This window comes from Geotrypetes seraphini, chromosome 18 (genome assembly GCF_902459505.1).
Source record: "Geotrypetes seraphini chromosome 18, aGeoSer1.1, whole genome shotgun sequence".
NCBI classification, from domain to species: Eukaryota; Metazoa; Chordata; class Amphibia; order Gymnophiona; family Dermophiidae; genus Geotrypetes; species Geotrypetes seraphini.
Window position 1 is genome coordinate 38,230,060 of NC_047101.1, and position 22,778 is coordinate 38,252,837.

Consider the following 22,778-nt stretch of genomic DNA (forward strand, 5'->3'; position numbering starts at 1 on the left):
CCTTTTTTTAGGGAAAAACTACAGTTTCCTCTATAATGGAAGGTTCCCCCATCCTATCCCCAATGGGAGCACCAACAGTTTTAAGTAAAGGGGGGGTTCCCCCCACACATCCCCTCGGACCGCTGTAAAATAGTGTTTGAATTAAGCGCGCTGACATCCTGCGCGTGATTGTCTGGCTGCATTTGTTCGTTAGAGAATGACATGAGGAAAAATAATCTGTCCCTGTCACTGCCCCGTCACCGGACCACCGTCCCCGCCATCCCCTTAACCACCCCATCCCCGTCCCCGCCGTCCCCTTCACTGCCCCGTCCCTGTCCCCGCAGCATCCACCCTTCCCTCCTACCACCTCACTGCCCTTCAGCGGCCCGAGAATCTCCCTCCCTCCCCTTTACCTTTGCGGCGCAATAGTAAAGAAACTTATTGAAGCGGGCAAAACTGCCTGCCTGTGCCTGCAGTCGCGTGTGTGGGGGCAGAAGCTTCTCCTCTGAGGCAACCAGAAGTTGCCTCAGAGGAGAAGCTTCCGCCACACATACGTGACTGCAGGCAGGCAGGCTTCGCCTGCTTCAGTAAGTTTCTTTACTAAAGCGCTGCGAAGGTAAGGGGGAGGGAGGGAGGGAGATAGATTTGGCTGTAGGTAGGTAGGGGAGGAGGGAGGGGGGCCGCGCGCGATTGGTAACCACGCGCCTTCCCTCCCTTAACTGCGGGCACAAGGCCATTCACCGCTCCACAGGGCAGTGGATGGCCTTGTCCCCATGCCCGCAGTGAGCACTTTTTCCCCTCCCCCTCACTGTTTCGGTGGGTTACCAGCGGCTACCCGCGGGTAACTGCCACCGTGTCATTCTCTATTGTCCGCACACGATTGTCTCATGCGGTTTTGACTCGTCACCCATTGTTTGATAACAGATAACTATCTAGGCAATTTACAATAAAAATAATACTGGCTATGAATATCAATTGGCAGCAGTGACTGGGCAAAACCTGGATATTCAGTGCCAGTGTCTGGATTAAGCCCAGCATTAAATATCAGGGTCCAATTCAGCCCCCCCCCCCCAATGAGCACCTTAAAAATCACTGTCTGCCACAACTTTAATTATGATTGGGGGGAGTTTAAAAGTGAACGATGTTTTATTTCGAAACATGTTCTCACAGCTTATAATTTAGGGGACTATGTTCCCTCTAAGTGGAGTGTGTGAGCAATCTAAGTGGTCGCTCACAATAATACTGACCCTACCCAACTTTCAAATAAAATCAAACTATAGAAACTTAATTAAACTATATCAGTCACCATATGTGTTATGGGTTTTGTGCTAACTGCAGAAATGCATTGTTAATATTGGAAAGTCCAAAAACAAAGGAATTCACCAAATTGTTCCAAGCAAAGAACAAACCTGTGGAACCGATGACCTTGATGTAAAATTACAAAAAATTACAAAGTCTAGGGGACACTCGATGAAGTTACAGGGAAATACTTTTAAAACCAATAGGAGGAAATATTTTTTTCGCTCAGAGAATAGTTAAGCTCTGGAACGCATTGCCAGAGGTTGTGGTAAGAGTGGATAGCGTAGCTGGTTTTAAGAAAGGTTTGAACAATTTCCTGGAGGAAAAATCCATAGTCTGTTATTGAGAAAGACATGGGGGAAGCCACTGCTTGCCCTGGATCAGTAGCATGGAATGTTGCTACTCTTTGGGATTCTGGAATCTTGAGATTCTGGAATGTTGCTACTCTTTGGGGTATGGCCAGGTACTAGTGACCTGGATTGGCCACTGTGAGAATGGGCTACTGGGCTTGATAGACCATTGGTCTGATCCAGTATGGCTATTCTTATGTTCTTGTGAAATCTCTCTCATACTCAGGGCAGGATTAATTCTTTGAGGGGCCCTAGGCACACAAGTACACTGGGCCCCCTGGTCCTGCTCTGGAAGAACTAAGTGATGTTGGAAGGGAATTGACCGGCGGACGCAGTCATCACGGGACCTTCCTGGAGCAGAGCTGTCCATGTTGCCATCGATGCCGGTGGGGGTCCGTCGCTGTTGATTCTGCGGGGTTGGGGGGCACTTCCGTTTGAAAAAAAAAAAAATTGCAAGGTGAGTCGTCTTTTACCCTCCTTCAGTGGGCCCCCCTGACAGTTTTGGGCCCTAGGCATGTGCCTACTGGGCCTACCCATTAATCCAGCCCTGCTCATACTGTCTGACTCGGATGGACATTTTCCAAAGGATACTGTGTGATCGTATGTGAGCCACTTTTTTTAACTGAGGCGTCGCTTGTTCACTTGTCATTAGAATATGGAATGCTTCAACCAACTCAGCTGAGTACTGAACCTCATAGTAAAACAGTTTTAAAACAACCAGGACGCGGGAAGTCATCATGCCATTGTATCGAGCGATGGTGCGTCCACATCTGGAATACTGCGTTCAGTATTGGTCGCCGCACCTCAAGAAGGACATGGCGGTACTTGAGAGAGTCCAAAGGAGAGCAACGAAACTGGTAAAAGGGCTGGAACACTGCCCATACGCCGAGAGGTTGGATAGGCTGGGGCTCTTCTCTCTGGAAAAAAGGAGGCTCAGGGGGGATATGAAAGAGACCTTCAAGATCATGAGGGGCATAGAGAGGGTGGATAGGGACAGATTCTTCAGACTGAAGGGGACAACAAGTACGAGGGGGCATTCAGAGAAACTGAAGGGAGATAGGTTCAAAACAAATGCAAGGAAGTTTTTTTTCACCCAAAGGGTCGTGGACACTTGGAATGCGCTACCGGAGGAAGTGATCAGGCAGAGTACGGTACAGGGATTCAAACAGGGATTGGACGGATTCCTGAGGGATAAAGGGATCATGGGATACTGAGGGAGGAGCTGGGATGTAACACAAGTATAGAAAGCTAACCAGGTAATAAGTATAGAAACCCATGTGCAAGACCGGAGGGTTAGGACTTCGATGGGAAGATAGGACTTCAATGAGAAACCAAGGTGGCAAGGGAGCCACTTCTGGTGATTCAGACAGGTCGTGGCCCTGTTTGGGCCGCCACGGGAGCGGACTGCCGGGCAGGATGGACCTATGGTCTGACCCAGCGGAGGCACTGCTTATGTGCTTATGTTCTTATGTTCTTATGTTTTTAATGGCTTTCATAATTCAGTTTTCCAGTTGTGGTACTGTAATTGATTGGTGAATGTTCTCCTGTAATTCTGAGTCATGTCAGTCATCTGGCAGTAAAATCCATTACCATGGGCAATATCATATAAATCCTTCCTTATGCAATCAGTATTAGCTAAGGAGATGGAAAAATATAAATTGTATCCTAGCTGGATTTTGAACAGACCAGACACTAACATCCTTTCCAGCAGTATAGAACCCTCCTAGGGATCCTTGAGAGAAAGAAAAAATAAGGCCCTTGGTATTACAATAATCTTTTTCAGGAAATGGGGCTAAATCAAGGCTTCTAAAAGTGTGGTTTATGAAAGCCCCTTAAAATCTGGTGATTAAAATGAAGTTGCATATCAACAGGCACATTTCATTTCAGTAGACCACACCAATCATTACTGAAACAGAGCATGGGCTATACCAGGAGTCTCAAAGTCCCTCCTTGAGGGCCGCAATCCAGTCGGGTTTTCAGGATTTCCCCAATGAATATGCATGAGATCTATGTGCATGCACTGCTTTCAAGGCATATTCATTGGGGAAATCCTGAAAACCCGACTGGATTGCGGCCCTCAAGGAGGGACTTTGAGATCCCTGGAATACCAACGACAGCAGATTGCATGCTTGGATAAAGAGGAGTCACATTTAACACTCTCAGAGCAATGGCATAGCTACAGGTTGGCCTGAGTGGGCACAGGATCATCCAGCAGCGGCACCACATTCTCTCCCCCATCTCTCCTCTACAGTATCCTGTCCTCCTACTCTGAATCTTCCCAGTGTACTTTACACTAGAGAATGACACGGTGGCGGTTTACCCGCGGCCACCGCATTTTAGCCGCGGGTCACCCGCCGAAAACGGGGAAGAAAACTATCAGTCGCTGCGGTGACGGGGACAAGGCCATTCACCGCCCGCGGGGCGGTGAATGGTCTTGTCCCTGCAGTGAGGCATGAAGGATCGCGCGGTCCCCGCAGCTCACACCCGCCTGCCCAATTGATTCTAGTGTTTAGCCAGCTCTCTCCCTTCTTCTCACCTTAGTTTGTAGATTTTCTTTTTCGGCGACCGGAACGCTATCAGAGAGCCGCGCACCCGCTGCTGCTCAGTTTCGATCTTCTGCTCTGACGCAACCGGAAACAGGAAGTTGCAGCAGAGCAGAAGATTGAACACTGAGCAGCCGCGCATGCGCGGCTCTTTGGGAAAGCGTGCAGGTCGCCGAAAAAGAAAACCTATAAACTAAGGTGAGGAGAAGGGAGAGAGCTGGCTAAACACTAGGATCGATTGGGCAGGCAGGTAGTGGCTGCGGGGACCGTGCGATCGCTAGTGTTCCCGGCTCAAATTGGAAGGAGGGAGTGAAAGGGAAAATGATTCTGGGCCAAGGGGATGAAGTCGGAAAGAAAAACCCACAGCAGGAAAGAAAGGGAAGGATTGGCAGGTGAGCCAGATGCTAGAAGCAGGGGGGGGGGGAAGAAAGAGGGAAAAAAGCTAGATGGGGTTGAAAAGAAGAGACACACTGGTATGGAAGAGGAAGATAGGGGAAATCTGGACACAGGAAGGTAACAGAAAGAGGGGAAATTATGTGCATGGGGCATAGGGACAGAGACATAAAGGGGACATGCCATGGGGATGGTATATGGACACAGGGGGGGCAATGACAGATACATAGGGGAGATATTAGAAATGGAGAAAATAGGAGCACAGAAGCGAGATGGTTTGTGGGGATGGGACAGGGACCGAGCTTGCAGGCTCCAGTGGCTTGCACAAATTACATTGTAACGTGCCATGAAAATAAGAGGAAGGAAGGTAGATAGGCCACGCGAGAGGAGCTGAAGGGTAGTAGAAAGGAACAGATGGTAAAGGAGGGAGGGTAGGGTGGTGGTGGAAAGGAATAGAACAGACATTGAAGGAGGGTGGAGAGGAACAGACCCCCAAGGGAAATGTGGAAGACAGAGTGGGAAGAAGACAGATGCCAGACTATGCGGGAGCGGAGGGAAGATGGGTGCTAGACCAATTGGGGGGGGGGGTTAAGGGAGAGGCACAGTAACAGCAAATGGAAGATGCAGAGAGAAGACACACAGTGGATGGAAGGAATTCAATGAGAAGATGTGGAAAGCAGAAACCAGACAACAAAGGTAGAAAAAAAAATTATATTTATTTATTTATTCATTTTTTGCTTTAGGATAAAATAGTATATTAGTTGTGTTGATAAAAATGTATAAACAAAGCCCTGCCAGCTGAACATCTCTTTCTCTAGTTCAGCAGCAGGAACTTTGATTTATAAGAAAGGAATAAGCTACATATTACAGTACTAAGGCTTATATGGATGCAGCGGGGACGGTGACGGGGCGGTGAATGGGATGGCAGTGGCGGTGACGGGGCGGTGAAAGGGATGGAGGTGACGGTGACGGGGCGGTGAAGGGAACGGCGGTGACGGGGCGGTGCAGAGGATGGTGGGCCGGTGACGGGGCGGTGACGGGGACAGATTTTTTCCCCGTGTCATTCTCTACTTTACACATGTCCCCAGTGCCTGCAACAATTAATGTTCGCTGCTGGTACCAGACAGTGAAGGCAGGATGCGGCAGAGAGAAGCTTGCGGGGCTGCCGGCACTGGCAGCAGAAATGAATTGCTGCAGTCACCGGGACAGGGTTCAGAGATAGGAGGACAAAGGAGAGATGTTGGCTAGGTATAAAAACCTGTTTTTTAAAAAATATCCTCGGGAGGGGTGTGGAAGAGCCCATCCATAATACTAGGTCTGGCTATATCACTGTCTCAGAGCAGCAATGAAATACATTTTATAAGAAAAAAGAGTAATTTGATGTTATCTATGTTTATCTTATGAGAGAAATGAAACGTCTACTTAAAATAAGCCATGGTGGCAAGTGGCTTGAAGTTACTCCCTGCCACAGGCTGAATTAACCCTGAATGTTCAATGCTAGAGTCTGTGTGCCTCCTGGCACTGAATATCCTGGTACGTGCACTGACCCAGAAGTTAGCTGGGCACCGGCTAATATTCAGACCTATAGTTAACATGGAGCATAAAGTTAGGCCAGCCTTTAAGTTGTCCTAACTTTATGTATTTGTTTAACTGAACATTGCCACTAATTGGCTAAGAGCTGGCTCTACCTAATCTCCATCCCAACACTGGCATTAAGGAAATTCTTGATTGCTGAGTTATTGTTCTACATCTGAGGGTACTGAAGGAACTTAGGGAACTTCTGGCTGCTCCACTGGTGACCTTTTCAATGCTTCTCTAGAGTCAGGAGTGGTACCAGAGGACTGGAGAAGGGTGGATGTGGTAAGTCTGACTTTTGTAGTAAGTAAATTAATGGAAACACTTTTAAAATAGAGTAAAGTCATGTTTCTGGAATTCAATGGATTATTATAGGACACAAGGCAATATGGATTCACTAGAGGCAGGTCTTGTCAGACAATCTGATCAATTTCTTTGACTGGGTGTCTAGAGAGTTGGATAGAAGGAGAGTGCTAAATGTGGTGTATTTAGATTTTAGCAAAACCTTCAGTAAGGGCCCCAAAGTGACCGGATGGGTTAGGAGCTGGTTGAGTGGAAGGTGATAGTGGGCAGTGGTAAATGGAGGAACCAGTGGTTGTGCCGCCAGGTTTGGTTTCTGGGCCTGTTCTTTTAAACATTTTTGTGAGTAATATTGTTGAAGGGCTGTCTGCTAAGGCTTGCCTCTTTGCAGATGATACCAAAACCTGCAATAGGGTAGGCACCCCTGATGGTGTGGATAACATGAAGAAGGACCTAGTGAATCTTGAAGAATGTCTGGAATTTGTCAGCTAAGATTTAACGCTAAGAAACGCAGGGTCATACATTTGGGCTGCAAAACCCTGAGGGAACAGTACGGTTTAGGAAACAGAGAAACTTGATGGCACATAAAGGCCAAATGGCCCATCCGCAGAAGAGCAGGACTGGGGCATGATTGTATGTGGTAATCTTAAGGTGGATTAATTTAATGCGTTGTATGACATGATAGTTAAACACAAGAGGGCAACAAGAATAACAAGATAAGTACAGTTCTAAACATGTTTTTGATTGTATTTTAAAATAACTATATAGGTAATTGGAATATCAGCAATTTTTTTGAGTAACATTCAAGCCATTGCACACTATGCTTTGTGGAAGGCAGGGAACAATAAAGTGCAATGATGGTTCTACTGAGCACTTTATGATTATTTATTTACATTTATCTATATATGTAAAGCAGTTATTTGGTCATGAATTGAATATTCAATAGAAGAAAATTATATTTTGAATGAAAGTGGCACTATTGTTAGTTGAAAGATTGAAATTACAGCAGGGGTGTCAAAGTCCCTCCTCAAGGGCCACAATCCAGTCGGATTTTCAGGATTTCCCCAATGAATATGTATGAGATATATTTGCATGCACTGCTTTCATTGTATGCTAATAGATCTCATGCATATTCATTGGGGAAATCCTGAAAACCCGACTGGATTGAGGCCCTCAAGGAGGGACTTTGACACCCCTGAATTAGAGCGCCTATAAGTATAAATAGTGGTTTGTTTAGAATAATCTTAAGGTGGTCAAAGAAGTAGAAAATGCAAGGGTAAAAGTAGAAAATGCAAGGGTAAAAGCTAGGGTGCATAGGGAGAGGTATGGTCAGTAGGAAAAAGGAGGTAATGATGCCCTTTTAAAAGGCTCTGGTGAAACCTCATTTAGAATACTGTGTACATTTCTGGAGACCACACCTTCAAAAAGATAAAACCAGGATGGAGTCAATCTAGAGGAAAGCTACTAAAATGGTTGTGGTCTTCGTTATAAAGTGTGTGAGGACAGATCTCAGTGTGTATACTTTGGAGGAAGGACGTGAGAAGGGGGAGATATGATAGACTTTTCAATACCTACTTGACATAAATGCACAGGAGATGAGCCTCTATCAGTTGAAAGGATGCTCTGGAATGAGGGAGCATTAATTGATCAGATTGTCTGACAAGACCTGCCTCTAGTGAATCCATATTGCCTTGTGTCCTATAATAATCCATTGAATTCCAGAAACATGACTTTACTCTATTTTAAAAGTGTTTCCATTAATTTACTTTTCAATACCTACTTGACATAAATGCACAGGAGATGAGCCTCTAGCAGTTGAAAGGATGCTCTGGAATGAGGGAGCATAGGATGACGGTGAAAGGGGACAGACTCAGAAGTGACCTCAAAAAATACTTTTTTCTTGGAAAGGGTGGTAAATTCATGGAATGGTCTCCTTGTGGAAGGGGTGGAGATGAAAAATATATCTGAATTCAAGACAGCTTGGGACAAGTACATTGGATGTAATGTAATGTAATGTAATTTATTTCTTATATACCGCTACATCCGTTAGGTTCTAAGCGGTTTGAAGAAAATATACATTAAGATTATAAATGAGAAGTAAGAAGGTACTTAAAAAATTCCCTTACTGTCCCGAAGGCTCACAATCTAACTAAAGTACCTGGAAATTAATAAAGAAGAGAAAATAAAGATGGTTGAAAAAAGAAAAATTCTATGTGAACTTATAGGATGGAAATTAAACTGACAGTGAAGAACTGTATGAAAAATACATATGGAATGCAGTTAGAGTTACAATCTATTTATGGTATTTGTTTAATTGGAAGGTGTTAAGGTGGGTAATTTGGGGGAAGGTTATCTGAAGGTAGGTGAATCTTCTGGAGGTAAAAGAGGAGGGGTTAAGATATTTGGATGAATTTTTGGATCTCTAAGGGAGAGGAAGAAATAACAGATGGCATGGATAGGAAGTCTGGGTAGACCATTTTTCTATGTGCCTCTTTATTACAGCTTTGTCACACAAAACAATCATGTTTTAAATGAACATTGGGAGAATTACCTCAGGCTGATGCACAGACACTGTAGTATCAGTCACATCAATGAGAGCAGGCTTCCAGTATTCTCTAGCTGTGCTATCTACTAAACTTTCAATTGTTTCATTCAGCACATCCATTCCTGGAAAGGCAAGGAAAAGGAAGAATGTTTTCTTCGTTCTGTACAGAGTAACTTCAGCTATTCAAGTGGAGCAGTATTGTTAGAAAGGGCATCCAATTTGGAACATGGATGTTCAATTTAGTATCACAAATGGACATCCATCTCACATGGGTCAAAAGTAGGTATACAGTATTTATTCATTATTTCTTATTATTTTACAATACAGTACTGAACAATAAGTAAAAGCAAAATAATGTGACTGATACAAAAAACTTCACATGAATGTTATTCGCGACACCTGTAAAATAAAAAGAAATAAGAAACACTGTATACGTACTTTTGGCCAACCCAAAAGCCTGATAGAGCCTGTTACAAATGCATGTGAAATGGACACTCAAGTGCTAGAAACGTCCAGGATGAACATCCATTTTACAAACTGAAATGTTCAGATTATGAATGGGGAAAGCAACGGACATGGACATCAGTGTGGCAGCTTCGGAACATCCATTTTGTAAAATGACCATACGTCATCCAGACATGCAGAGGAGAGGGGTAACTTAATGGTTAGATCAGTGGGTTGAAAATTAGGGAACCCAGGCTCAAATCCCACTTCAGCTCTTTGTGATTTTGTTTTGCTTGTGAGCCTTCCAGGAACAGAAAAATGCATACTGTATCTGAAGAGTGTTTTTGGATATATCTGCTGCCAGTCCAGCATTGATTGAGCCAAGCTCTGGATGTACCATTGGGATTTATTGTCATCCGAAAGCACAAAGAGGATTATTTCTGCCTAAGTTTTCATTGAAAGACTGATTTGTCTCCGCTCCTGATGAAAAAGACAAAACGGAGCTCTGTCGAGTGGTGACAGAATTCCTATAGGACTTAGATAATAAGTTGGATCGTTTTTATGGTCATAACAGAGTCATCATATTACATTCATTTAGATGATTTTTTCACATTAAGTAAATTATTTGGGTAAATTATTGGACAGTTTGGGGATTCATAACTCTGTATAACTTTATTTGTCTCCTACTCATTGAAAATAACACTGTGGGGCTCATAATCGAAGTAGAAAAACGTCCAAAAACTGGCCTAAGTCACCACTTGGACGAACATTTCTCAAAAACGTCTAAGTGCCGATAATAAAACTGGGTTTTGGATGTATTTCTAAACGACCTAAGCCGCTGAATGACCAAAGCTAAACGGGGCATTTCAGGAGGAGTATCGAGGGCGGGAGTTGGGTGGGACGAAGGCTGGCTTAGACTTAGTCGTACAGTATGTATAACCGAAAGTTTTACAACAGAGCCTAGACGGAACTTGGACGTTGTTTAAGTCACAAAAACCCACCTAAAGTCATCAGATAAGCACTGAAAACACATAAAACAGACCCCCATACACCACCCCAGTGATCAACGACCCCCCACCCCCATAAAAATTTTAATCACAACTTTAAAATTCAGCCTCCAGACCATCATCACCTGGCCGCCTGACATAGGAAAGCCTAGTCGTCCAGCACAGAGGCAGCTTTAGTCATCTTGGGGGTGGATTAGGGACCCATAGAGAGAAGGACTCATGCCCATAAGCCCCTGTAATCACTGCATTGATACTTAAACATGTGCACTGCCCTATATACCCCCAAACCCTTTTGTACTGGCATATAAGTGGCTCCTGCAGCTATAAGGGCTATTGGGGTGGTAGATAAGTGGGTCTAGGGGATTCTGGAAGTGGTTTGGGAGGCCCACCATAACCTATATTGGAGCTGTAGGGAGGAGAAGCCATGGCACCCTTTTTGTGAACTTCACAACAGTGCCCTGTAAGGTACCCCACTATTTAGGTGGCATATCTGGGTGTGCAGTCCATCACTTTGCAGACCTCTCCCACGTCCAACAGGGCTTGTTCTAGGCGTTTTGGACTTGGATGGAAAGTTGGATGAAAATGTGGTATAAAGATGGGCGATTTAGTGGCTTGGACGATCAGATCGGCAGGACGTATAAGTAGACGATTTTCGAAATGAAAAAAAAGTTGGACGTATCTTTTGAAAATGTGTCTTAAGCTGTTTTTTACTTTGGACGACTTGCGAGATGGACGTAAACGGACTTAGACGTCCCTTTCTATTATGCCCTTCCATGTGTCTTTTTTGAGAAAAAGTTTCGGTAACAGATATTTTATTATCAATATTCAAAAAGATTTAAATTAAATAAGACTTAATGATGTATGGGGCAGGACTTATCTAGGCTTATTGTCTGGTGCTAGTTACCTTTGAATTGTCTGCCTGGGGTAAAGAAACCAAAAAAACAATATGTTTGGTTTACCCATAATGAAGTCTTTACATTAGTATCGGATATAGACACCGGTGTTTATTCTAAGTGGGATTAAAACTTTGTAGTCAATTGTTTCTTTGATTTGCCTTTGATACAATACATCACAAGATTTTCTTGGAACAACTGAAGTCCCCTGGAATACAGGAGATGATTTTGGAATGACTTAGGTCTTTTTTAAAGTGATCGGTGTTTCCGTGTTCAAAAGGGGTCTGAATGCTCAGAATGGAAGTCAACATCTGTTGGTGCTCTGCAGGGATCTGCCCTGTCAGCTGCATTGTTTAATATTTATTTGCTTCCTCTTTGTTCCTCTTGTGCAGCTTCATGTAAGGTTAGGGCTCTTCAGCTTGGAAAAGAGATGGCTGAGGGAAGATATGATTGAACTCTACAAAATCCTGAGTGGAGTAGAACGGGTACAAGTGGATCGATTTTTCTCTGTCTAAAATTACAAAGACTAGGCGACACTCGATGATGGGAAATATTTATAAAACCAAGAGGAGAAAATATTTTTTTCATTCAGAGAATAGTTAAGCTCTGGAACGCATTGCCAGAGGTTGTGGTAAGAGCGGATAGAGTAGCTGACTTTAAAAAAGGTTTGGACAATTTCCTGGAGGAAAAGCCCATAGTCTATTATTGAGGAAGACATGGAGGAAGCCACTGCTTGCCCTGGATCTGTAGCATGGAATGTTGCTACTGTTTGGGGTTCTGGAATCTTTTGTTACTCTATGGGAATCTAGAACCTTGCTATTCTTTAGGATTCTGAATGGAATGTTGCTACTTCTTGGGTTTTGGCCAGGTACTAGGGATCTGGATTGGCTGGGCTTGATGGACCATTGGTCTGACCCAGTAAGGCTATTCTTATGTTCTTATATATATGCTGATTATATCCAATTTTATTTCCTATTGAGAATTCAATACTTGATGTGATAAAATTTCTTAAAGTATGTCTTCAAACGTTCAATAATTAGATGGTTAATCATTTGAAACTGAATACACTTCTCCTTCCGTATCCACGGGGGTTAGGGGCAGAGCCGGCCTGCGAATATTAAAAAAACGTGAATAATATTCGGGCCGGTTCTGCCCCTAACCCTCGCTTCCCCCCAGCTATTTTAAGCCCTGTAAGCTCCCCCTTAAGCCTTACCTGGTGGTCTAGCGGGTTTTTGGGGCAGGAGCAATCTTCCCACGCTCTTGCCCTGTGCAGATCGCTCACAGGAAATGGCTGCCTTGAGCTCCCATAGTCTCTCAAGCCACTTCCTATGAGCGATCTTGCATGAGGCAGGAGCATGGGAAGATCGCTCCTGCCCCGAAAACCCGCTAGAACACCAGGTAAGGTTTAAAGGGGGGGGGGGGGGGCTTACAGGGCTTAAAATAGCCTGAAAACTTAAAATGGGTTTTTTGATCTAAAATCGTGAATAACCGAATCTGTGGATGCTGAAACCGTGGATTTGGAGGGGGAAGTGTACAGTGCTCCCCCCAGTCATTTGCGGTCCGCAGTTTGCGGTCCCGGTAATTCACGGTATTTTCCGACTGTGAAGGGGATGCAGAAGAGGGCAGCTGGAACGCCGGCGAGTGAAGGAAATCACTCGCGATATGTTATAAGTTTCAAGTTTATTAGGTTTTTATATACCGCCTATCAAGATTATCTAAGCAGCTCCTGATTGGTGAAGCCCGACTTTAGTACCGGAAGAGGCGGTCGGCGCATACCACAAGTGATTTCCTTCACTCGCCGGCACTCCGGCTGCCCTCTCCTGCTTCTCCAGCTGTCCTCTCCTGTCTCCCCTGCCTAAAAACCGTTATTCATGGTTTTTCAACATTCGCGGGGGTTCCTGGAACAGAACCCCCGTGAATATTGGGGGAGTACTCTATTACCAAGTCTCATTTTTTGTTATTAGCAGGTAATGATCCACCCTAGGTTGCCCTTCAGAAAATGATCTTGGTGATGACTGTATTCCCATTCATAAGGCATGTAAATACTTAGGAGTAATTTTGGACTCCTCCTTGTCTTTGAAATTACAGATAAAGGGTGTTGTCAAGAAAGCCTTTTTTCAACTGAGATTACTGAGGAGATTATAGGATTTCTTGTCATTTGATAATGTTCAGTCTGTAATACATACAATGATTCCTCCAATTCTGGATTATTGTAATTTATTATCCTTTCCCTCCCCCTCCCTTTTTTTGCAAAAGCATAGTGCAGTTTTTGGTGCCGGCTGCAGCGGTAACAGCTCCAATGCTCATAGGAATCTATGCTCAGAGATTCTCGGAGAGAGCGAGAACTAGAAGGCCTTGAGCATGAGCAGATGCTCAAGGTCCAGCCCAAGCAAGAGGGAGGATCTTCGGGCACCATCACCGGCATGTTCGGTGCTTTGGTGCCGGTGCCAGTGCCAGATCAGGGTTTGGTTGGGTGGGTGGCTGAGTGGGGGATGCCGGATCGTGGGGGGGTGTGGAGCAGTGCCGGTGGCTTCAGGGGTTGGGGGGTAAGGGGAACAAATCAAGCCAGTTTCCCTTACTTCCTATGGGGAAACTCGCTTTGATATACGAGTGAATTGGTTTATGAGCATGATTCTGGAACAAATTATGCTCATAAACCAAGGTTCCACAGTATTTAGATTTATTAACCGCCTTTATGAAGACATTCACCCAATGAATAGTAGTCAGGTACTCTAAGCATTTTCCCTATCTGTTCCGGTGGGCTCAATCTAACTATGGTGCCTGGGGCAATGGAGGTTTAAATGGCTTGATGGGGGGGGGGTCACAAGGAGCGGCATTAGGATTGAATCCAGAGCCTCAGGGAGCTAAGGCAGCAGCTCTAACCACTAGGCCACTCCTCTACTCCTACTAGGGTCATCCATCCACTCCTAGTCCACAATAGCGAGACACTTTCTTCAGGAATATCCTCACCTTTGCTCTATGGTCTCCAAAAACCTGCCTTAAAAGAGTTTTCTCTTTTGCACTATAGAATTGAGGAGAAAGGAAGCGCTGTTGCAAGTGAAGTTGGCACTTTATGAAGAAAGCCAGCAGATTTGTAAGACCAATATAATCATAATAATGTGACTGCATGTGTACGGCATTTATATTCAGAGTACTCTAAGATTATAAGTTATAGTTTATCACCATAATAAATAGAAGTAAATGTTATACAGTGGTACCTCGGTTTACGAATGCGAGTGTTTTGCAAGACGAGCAAAACATTTGCAAAATCGGTGCCTCGGAAACCGAGCATGGCTCGATTTACGAGCACCCCCCCCCCCCCCCCGCAATCCGGCACCCCCCCTGCGATCCGGCAACCCCCGACACGATTGGGCACCCCCCCCCCGCCGCTTCTTACCCTCATCTGGGCATTCTTGAAGATCGGCCTACTCGTCTGCTGGGCCTTGAGCATGCTCAGATGCTCAAGGCCCAGCAGACGAGTAGGCCAATCTTCACGAGTGCCCAGATGAGGGTAAGAAGCGGCAGGGGGGGTGCCCAATTGTGTCGGGGGGATGTCAGATCGTGTCGGGGGGGTGCCCAATCGTGTCGGGGGGGGTCGGATCGTGGCGGGGGGGGGTGCCGGTTCGAGGCAGGGGAGGTGCCGGATCGCAGGGGGGGGGGTGCCTGATCGCAGGGGGGCCTTCGAGGGGAGCAATGCCGGTTCTCAGGGGGGGGGGGGGAACGCATCAAAGCGAGTTTCCATTATTTCCTATGGGGAAACTCGCTTTGATAAATGAGCATTTTGGATTACGAGCATGCTCCTGGAACGGACTATGCTCGTAATCCAAGGTACCACTGTATTAACTTCCTTATTAGTGGAGACAGAGAAAGTGATGGTTTGTTGTTTGGAGCTAAGTTTGCTTACAGCGTGGGAGCATTTAACATGTAGAAAGCCAAAAAACTCACTTACCCATTGGTTTTGACACCGGTAGAGTGCCTACATAAAAAGCTTCGTATTTCTGAACAGACTGTCTTACAGCATCCAGAATATCAACTAAAGAAGACATTGAATATGAGTGAGTCAATTTTCCATTATCCCACTGAAACCTCAAACCTTTATGCACAAGAGACTTGCATAATAGCCTTTATAAATCAGTCAACTAATTGAAGATCAAAATTCATGTTTCTTCTGCTGTACAGAAATGTAAATAAAAGTAGGGTTCAATGTGTCAAAGGCAAACCTTAGGCCAGTAAGGATGAAAATCAGTAAACCGTACATAAGAAACTGTCTTTCAGGTGGACAAAGTTAGAGATATTATGGAATCAATATATAAATGTTTTAAACTGGAGATTTCGGGAAGTCATAATTCTGAATATGCAGAATGATGATTTGAAAGGTAGTACTGAGAAAAAAAACAACAAGATTTCTAAAAGATCTCAAAGAGTCTGTGGTTTCAGGTTTTGGAAGTAGTCTCAGATTTCTCAGGTACTTGGAACTTATGGCCTCTTTTACAAAGCCGCATGGCAAAATCTCTATGGGCTTCAGGGCCGTTAGCGCAGTGCGGCTTTGTAAAAGAGGCCGTTAGCTTTTTCAGAGTTACTTTATGCTTGGATGTGGCCTATAATTGTGATCATTGGAGGCATAAAATGAAAAAGCCAAGGAACTGTGCATTCAGAAATTGCATTAGAAAATAAGCTTTGATAAATAAGTTTCGTAGTAAACAAGATGTTTCAGTCTACTGGAAGGCTGAATGAAAAGAGAGTTAACTAATGTGCACTATTGCATTAGTACAATACAGGGAAAAAGCATATAGGCCTCAGGAGCTGATGTAGAGGGGAATCTTTATTAGAAAGAACTCGACATGGGCCTACCTAAGGGGTCAGCTGTGATTGCTATTCGAAAGGGTTCAATCAATTATAGGTACGTCCAATCGCTGCTCTTAAGCGTGCCTAAGCACTCAGATAGGCGCCTAACTTTTAGTTGTGCCTAGAGCTGGCCTATTTCTTGGGCGCCTCCAAAATAGCTTCTGCTCAGCGTAATTCATTAAACGGCGCCCAATTTTACTTGAATCACGCTGAACAGCACCTAATTAGGCACCTAACTGTTGGACGCTTCTTATAGAATTTGCCCTTAAATGCTTTTGCATTAACTGGAAGTAGATACCATGCGTTAACACATGATGTGCAATAGAAAATTCTGGGGGAAACCTCCAGGAGCTGCCATGTTAAATTTGCAACTATCCTGGTTTAGTAAAAGGTGGCCAGTTACAGTATGAAAAAGTAGAGAGAAAAATTGGAGTACAAAATCTCCTATTGGCTTTCCTTATATTGTTGCCATGTAAGACTAAGGAGCGATGCTCAACGTCTATTGTGGAGGGCAATATAGATATCAATTTAAAAAAGACTTCTTATCAGTTTAATTGTCTACACAGAAGATCATTAGTTGCACGCTTATTAATGGAGACATTTCAAGTTTGCCTGTATCTGTTTCAAATCCATTCTTGGTTTGGCCCCATTATACTGGGTTCCCCATTTCTCCTTAAACTGCCCACCCGCAGAGCCCACCTCTTCAGCCACCCAACTCTAAAGGCCTGTCGATACAAAAGTCACCTAAACAGAACACTTGCCTTCCAAGCAGGTCATCTAAATGACTGGCTGAGCAGAATTATCTCGCACTCCTCATCTTACCTAAACTTCAAGAAATGATTAAAAACTAGCCTATTCAACCGAACTTCAACCTAGCCCTCCCTCCCTCCCCTGCTCCCCAAGTTCTCTTTCCCTACCCTTCGCCCTGCCCACCCACTTTTGTCCCTATTTCGCCCGTTCCCCCGCACACGCATATTTATTGTATCTGTATTCGCTGACTGTAACATCTCGCTGATTGACCTGCCCTTCTCTGTTGTAAACCGTATTCGCTGATTCTTTGTTGTATCTGTATTCACTGTTTGTAACTATTCGCTGATTGTCCAGCCCTTCTTTATTGTAAACCGCCTCGAACTACTACGGCTTTGGCTGTATATAAATAAAATAATAATAATAATAATAATAATTAGGGAAGCATTGGATCAACTTGTCAAATTGCCCAGTGCCAAGCAGAATTTAAACATCAAAGTTATTTAGATACTTAACCAATCTACTTTCCTACCAAGTGGCCAAATGGGAGTCTATAATTCAGCCGTTAATTTGACTATTATTCGCTTACATGCATTTTAGAAAACTAATGAAAACTTATTTGTTTAGTAAATTCAGAAAATGATTATTGTATGATTTTAATTGATTGTAAATTCAACAGTTATGGTGCTGCTTTTATCATTTGTAAATTCCATCGAACTGCGAGGTATCTGCGATTCATAAATAAAATTTTATGCTATATTATTACAAGAACACCTCTGAATATCACGCTTTTGCTAAAGAGTGGTACCAATAGTAATCTTTACTACAAGACCCAGGATCTCAAGTGTCTACGGTTAACCCTTTAGAGCTAATCAAGAAGGGTAACCAACATGCAGACTATCATCGGTTCCATTAGTCTCAAAGGGAAAATTATTCTTAGCAAAAAATTTTTATAAGTTTCCTGAAACTGTTGACTGCACAAAAATTCAATATATTTGTTGCCCTATTGGCTTCATCATATAGAGAGCTCGAGAGTTTTTATGGCTTAGAAATTAACTGCTGTAAGAAAGGCCAGTGTTTGAATACCTTGTAGAGGTAGATCTTCGGGAGAAATGCTCTCTAGGGTGACAGATTGAGTGAGGCTGTTACTTGTCGTTGCTCTCTCTGCCATAATCTACACACACACAAAAAAAACAAACAAACCCCATCAGTCCATGTTAGGAAATGACCAGTTTATGTTAAGAGGTTCTGGTTTGCTTTTCATTCACTGTTCTTAATGACCTGGTGAAAATATACACGCGACAATAATTTTAAAGAGAAATTCTATAAATTGGTGTCTTAGTCTAGGTATCCCAATGCCATGAGCTTAGTTCTAATTCTAAAATGGTGTCTTGGAACCAAGATTCCATGATAGAATAGTAGTTTAAGGTTGGCCTTGGAACACTCATGTGTAGGTACACCTTCTTACATTCTTACATTACATTACATTAGAGATTTCTATTCCACCAATGCCTTGCGATTCAAGGCGGATTACAAAAAAGGTACTACATGAAGAAGATATCTGGTAATTCCTAAAGGAGATAAAGAGTAGATGAGGTTGCTTTGGGGAATCGAGAAGGTATTGGGGAGTGGTCAATGGCAGGCATAAGCTGGCACGCCTAAGTGACATGTGTAGTCTATAATGTCTTACTGGAAGGCACACCTAAGGCCCATCCATGCTCCATCCATCTCTATTCCCCTTGGCATTTAGGGACTATAGTAGTTAGTTGTTATCTTATAGAATAATTCCTAGTGTATATGTGCACCTAATTGTCAATTTCATGATATTTTGACATGTGTAAATGGTGCCTACCTCTAGATGTCACTTCATAGAATTGGCCCTTAGTGCTTTGGTGGACTGTAAAAGGCTCTCTACCTTCCTTCTTGAGCAGAACACAACCTTTTGTAACAAACATTCTACTAGGAGAGGGGTGTTGGGATAATTCCTAGTGTATATGTGCACCTAATTGTCAATTTCATGATATTTTGACATGTGTAAGTGGTGCCTACCTCTAGATGTCACTTCATAGAATTGGCCCTTAGTGCTTTGGTGGACTGTAAAAAGGCTCTCTACCTTCCTTCTTGAGCAGAACACACAAACTAGGAGAGGGGTGTTGGGGGTTGGTTGTTCTGCTGTTTGTTGTGAATGTAATTTCATGTGCTTTTGTATTGCTGTTTGACAATTCTTTCCTTAGCAAAAACAGAATTTACTTTAAATTAAGTTCTCTCTCCCACCAACCTTAGTACTGGAGGCTGCAAGGTGGCTGGGAGAGGGATTTTAAAAAAATGTAGGAAATGAGTGCATTTCTAAATCTGCTGGGACTGTATTTCCAAAGATTTTTTAAATGCTTTCATAATGGAAGAGACCATTTTGAATGGAATCCTGTGCCACTGGATCTGAAGACATTAAAATGCAGTAATTGCAGGTACAGTTTATTTCATGCTACTGATTTTATTTTGTATTTTATGCATGCATTTCTGTAGCCCGCTTAGGCTTTTAGGTGGGATATAAGTCAAATAAATAAAGAATTGTTCTCTACCTTTGAGCACATCTCATGCAGAGCCCTGCCAATGGCTTTAGCAGGGACATCACAGCGAAAAACATGGCACTTTAGCATACAGGTGTCTTTATCATTGGCTACAAAGGCAAAATCCCTGAAAGCAAAACACAGAAGAGAATGCTCATAATCTGCTACATTGTAGCTTATTCTCAACACTTACCCCCCTCTTGTACTAAGGTGTGCTATGCTTTTTAGTGCGCGGTAAATTTTAGCGCGCGCTCATCACACGCTAAATGCTAACACGTGCCTGTTGTCCTATGGACGCGTTGATTTAGCACGTGCTAAACGGGCGCTAAAACACTTAGGGCTCCTTGTACTAAGCTGCGATAACGGTTTTAGCGCGCGCTGAATTGCCACACGCACTAGACCTTAGTTCTAGCCGCGTAGCGCGGGTTTAGCGCACACTAAAATCCTACGTGCGCTAAAAACGCTGTCGCAGCGTAGTAAAAGGAGCCCTTAGTGCACCTTAGAAAAAGAGGGCCTAACTAGGCAGTTGAGGCACATTACCTTTCTCCAGCATTTTGCTTATAACTCCCCGGTAATTTTCTGTACTGAGGGGGTCCTTTTACGAAGGCGCGCTAATCCATTTAGCACACGATAAATGCAAAGGCGCCCATTATGTTCTTCGGGCGCCTTAGCATTTAGTGCGCGCTAATCTTTAGCATCTGCTAAATCAGTTAGCACAGCTTAGTAAAAGGACCCCTGAATGTTCTCTTTGGTCTCCAGACATAATCTGTAGGAAATTTACCTTCTTTCAGCATTTCCATCAAATTCCCATATGTATGGGCAGCAATCAAACAAGCATGGGCGGAAATCAAACACACCTAGCGCTGCCTTCTATGTTTCGTTCCTTCCCTTTCCCCACTCTTTTGTTTTTATTGTAACCAACCCATTCTTCTCCTTCCCTTATGTCTCCAATTTTGATAGTTTTGTCTGTCTTCCCTCCCTTTTTTTATTTTTTATAAATATTATTTTATATTGGAAAGCACTGAGATTTTATCCTCGGTTTTATATTTCTGGTATACCAAATAAACTGAACTTGAACTTAATGCTGCTAAAAAATAAAAGGCCTGTTTTTAATCCTTATGCAAACAGAGCATTTTACCTGTCTCTGCACAGAGCAGCATGGAAGAAAATAAAGAAAAGCAGGAACGAGGTTAGCGATGCATGGTTAGCAGGAACAAGGTTAGTGATGTTAATTTTTATATTGTAGTCAAAGATCTGATATAAGCTATGTCCTTTACTGTTTGATTAGTTTCCTTGGATCCCTTCCACTATCTAGACCAGTGTTCTTCAACCGCCGGTCCGCGGACCGGTGCTGAGCCGCAAAAAAATCTTGCCGGTCCGTGACAGATTCGGGTCCCCACCGCAACAAAAAGTGCCGGAGTCAGCTGACATGCAACTTCCTGATGCCATCGCTATGCCGGGACTCCTGCCGCGTATGCTTCCTGCTCCTGCCTTTGTCTCCGCACCCCCAGACCAGCAGCAGCAGCTCTATGTGCTTTTAACTTCGACACATAGCTGCCCCTAAGCAGTAGTTTAGCTGCGGTTTCATAAGAACAGCCTTGGGGCCTTTGCTAGGCCGGTCTGCTTTGATGATGCGATGTGGGCCGGCCTACCAAAAGCCCTGAGACTGCCTCATGAAACCGTGGCTAAACTACTGCTTAGAGGCAGCTGTGTGCCAAAGTTAAAAGCACACAGAGCTGCCGCTAGCCTACATAGAGGAAACATTTGCTGGAGAGGGAAGGCGGGAAGGGAAAAGGGGTACTCCTGGAAAAGGGAGGGGAAGGGGGGTACTGCTGACAGGGGAGAAAGGAAGGGAAGAGGGTTACTGTTGAATAAGGGGAGGAGGAAAGGGAGAAGGGGTACTCCTGGACAAGGGAGGGGAAGGGGGTACTGCTGACAGGGGAGAAGGGAAAGGGAAAGGGAAGGGAAGAGAGTTACTGTTGGATAAGGGGAGGAGGAAAGAGAGAAGGGGTACTGCTGGACAGGGGAGGAGGAAAATTGGAAGGAAACAGTTGGCAGGGAGATTAGAGGAGGGGAAGGAGTCAGGAAGGAATGGAGAGATCAGATGAGGGAAAGGGGAGAGACAGAGGAATGAGAAAGTAGAGAGCGATTGATGCTGGGAAGGGGGTCAGATGAGAAATAAGGAGAGATGGACAAAGATGCTAGATCTGGTTAGGAGAGATAAAAGTGAAGATAGCAGAATGAATCATGTAAAAAGGAGAGAGGGGGCACAGGTTGGCTGGAAAGGGGAGAGAGGCTTAGAAAGAAGGCAGATACATATGGAAGGGGGAGAGGGCAGACAGTGGATGGAAGGGGCAGATGCTGGATTGAAGAGACAGAGGGCAGACGCTGATGGAAGAGAGTGAAAAGACGATGAAAGCAGAAACCAGAGATGACAAAAGGTAGAAAGAAATAATTTTATTTCTATCTTGTGATTAGAATATATCAGATTTGAAATATGTATCCTGCTAGAGCTGATGTTAGATATAACTGGGGAGTGCAAAGCCCAGGCAGTACTTCTTTAGCTTCCAGCTGGCTTAGGGCTCTCTCTGACCAGGGGGCAGTTGCCATAGTTGCACTCCTCCTAACACCATTCCTGCCAGGTGTGACTGCGGTATTATGTTAGCATATTTGTGTAGCATTCTGTAATAATTTGGCTTATTCAGTTTTCAAGTTCAAGTTCAAGTTCAGGTTTATTTTGATAAATCGCCTATAAAAACTTTCTAGGCGATGTACAATGAAATACAAGTTATAAAAACATATTATCATACTAGTAATATAAAACATCTGATACCTCAACATAAACAATTATTAATAATTAAATTAAATAAAATGAAGAGAATTTTCTCTTTACCTAGCACTTAACAAAACATAACAGGGGGAGGGAAGGAAAGGATTACATTGTTTCTCTTAATAAAGGAAAGAACATAAGGAAGGGAAAGACAATAAAAAGAGGGAGAAAAGGAAAGAAATTGGTCATTAAAAACATCATTGAATAAAAACAAAAACAAAAAAAAAAAAAAAAAAAAAAAAAAAAAAAAAAAAAAGATAGGAAATTAATCATTAAAAGCATCGTTGAATAAAAAAGTTTTCAACAATTTTTTAAAAGAAATAAGATCTTTTTCCTTTCTGATAAAAAAAGGCAGGGTGTTCCAGAGTTGGGGAGCTAGTACAGAGAACATATCATTTCTCCTTGTTCCAACAATTTTTAGTGAGGGGACCGATAATAAGTCTTGCTGGGAAGATCGAAGG

General features: G+C 43.6%; 1 protein-coding gene across 1 annotated transcript in view; it reads right to left on the reverse strand.

The window, feature by feature from the left end:
- The window catches only part of APBB3 (amyloid beta precursor protein binding family B member 3), a 71,760-nt gene that overhangs the window by 5,293 nt on the left and 43,689 nt on the right, over positions 1 to 22,778 (reverse strand). The window contains 4 exon segments of the mRNA XM_033927615.1: positions 8,991 to 9,106; positions 15,278 to 15,361; positions 18,007 to 18,094; positions 19,500 to 19,614. Of these exon segments, the coding sequence (XP_033783506.1) occupies positions 8,991 to 9,106; positions 15,278 to 15,361; positions 18,007 to 18,094; positions 19,500 to 19,614 (403 nt within the window).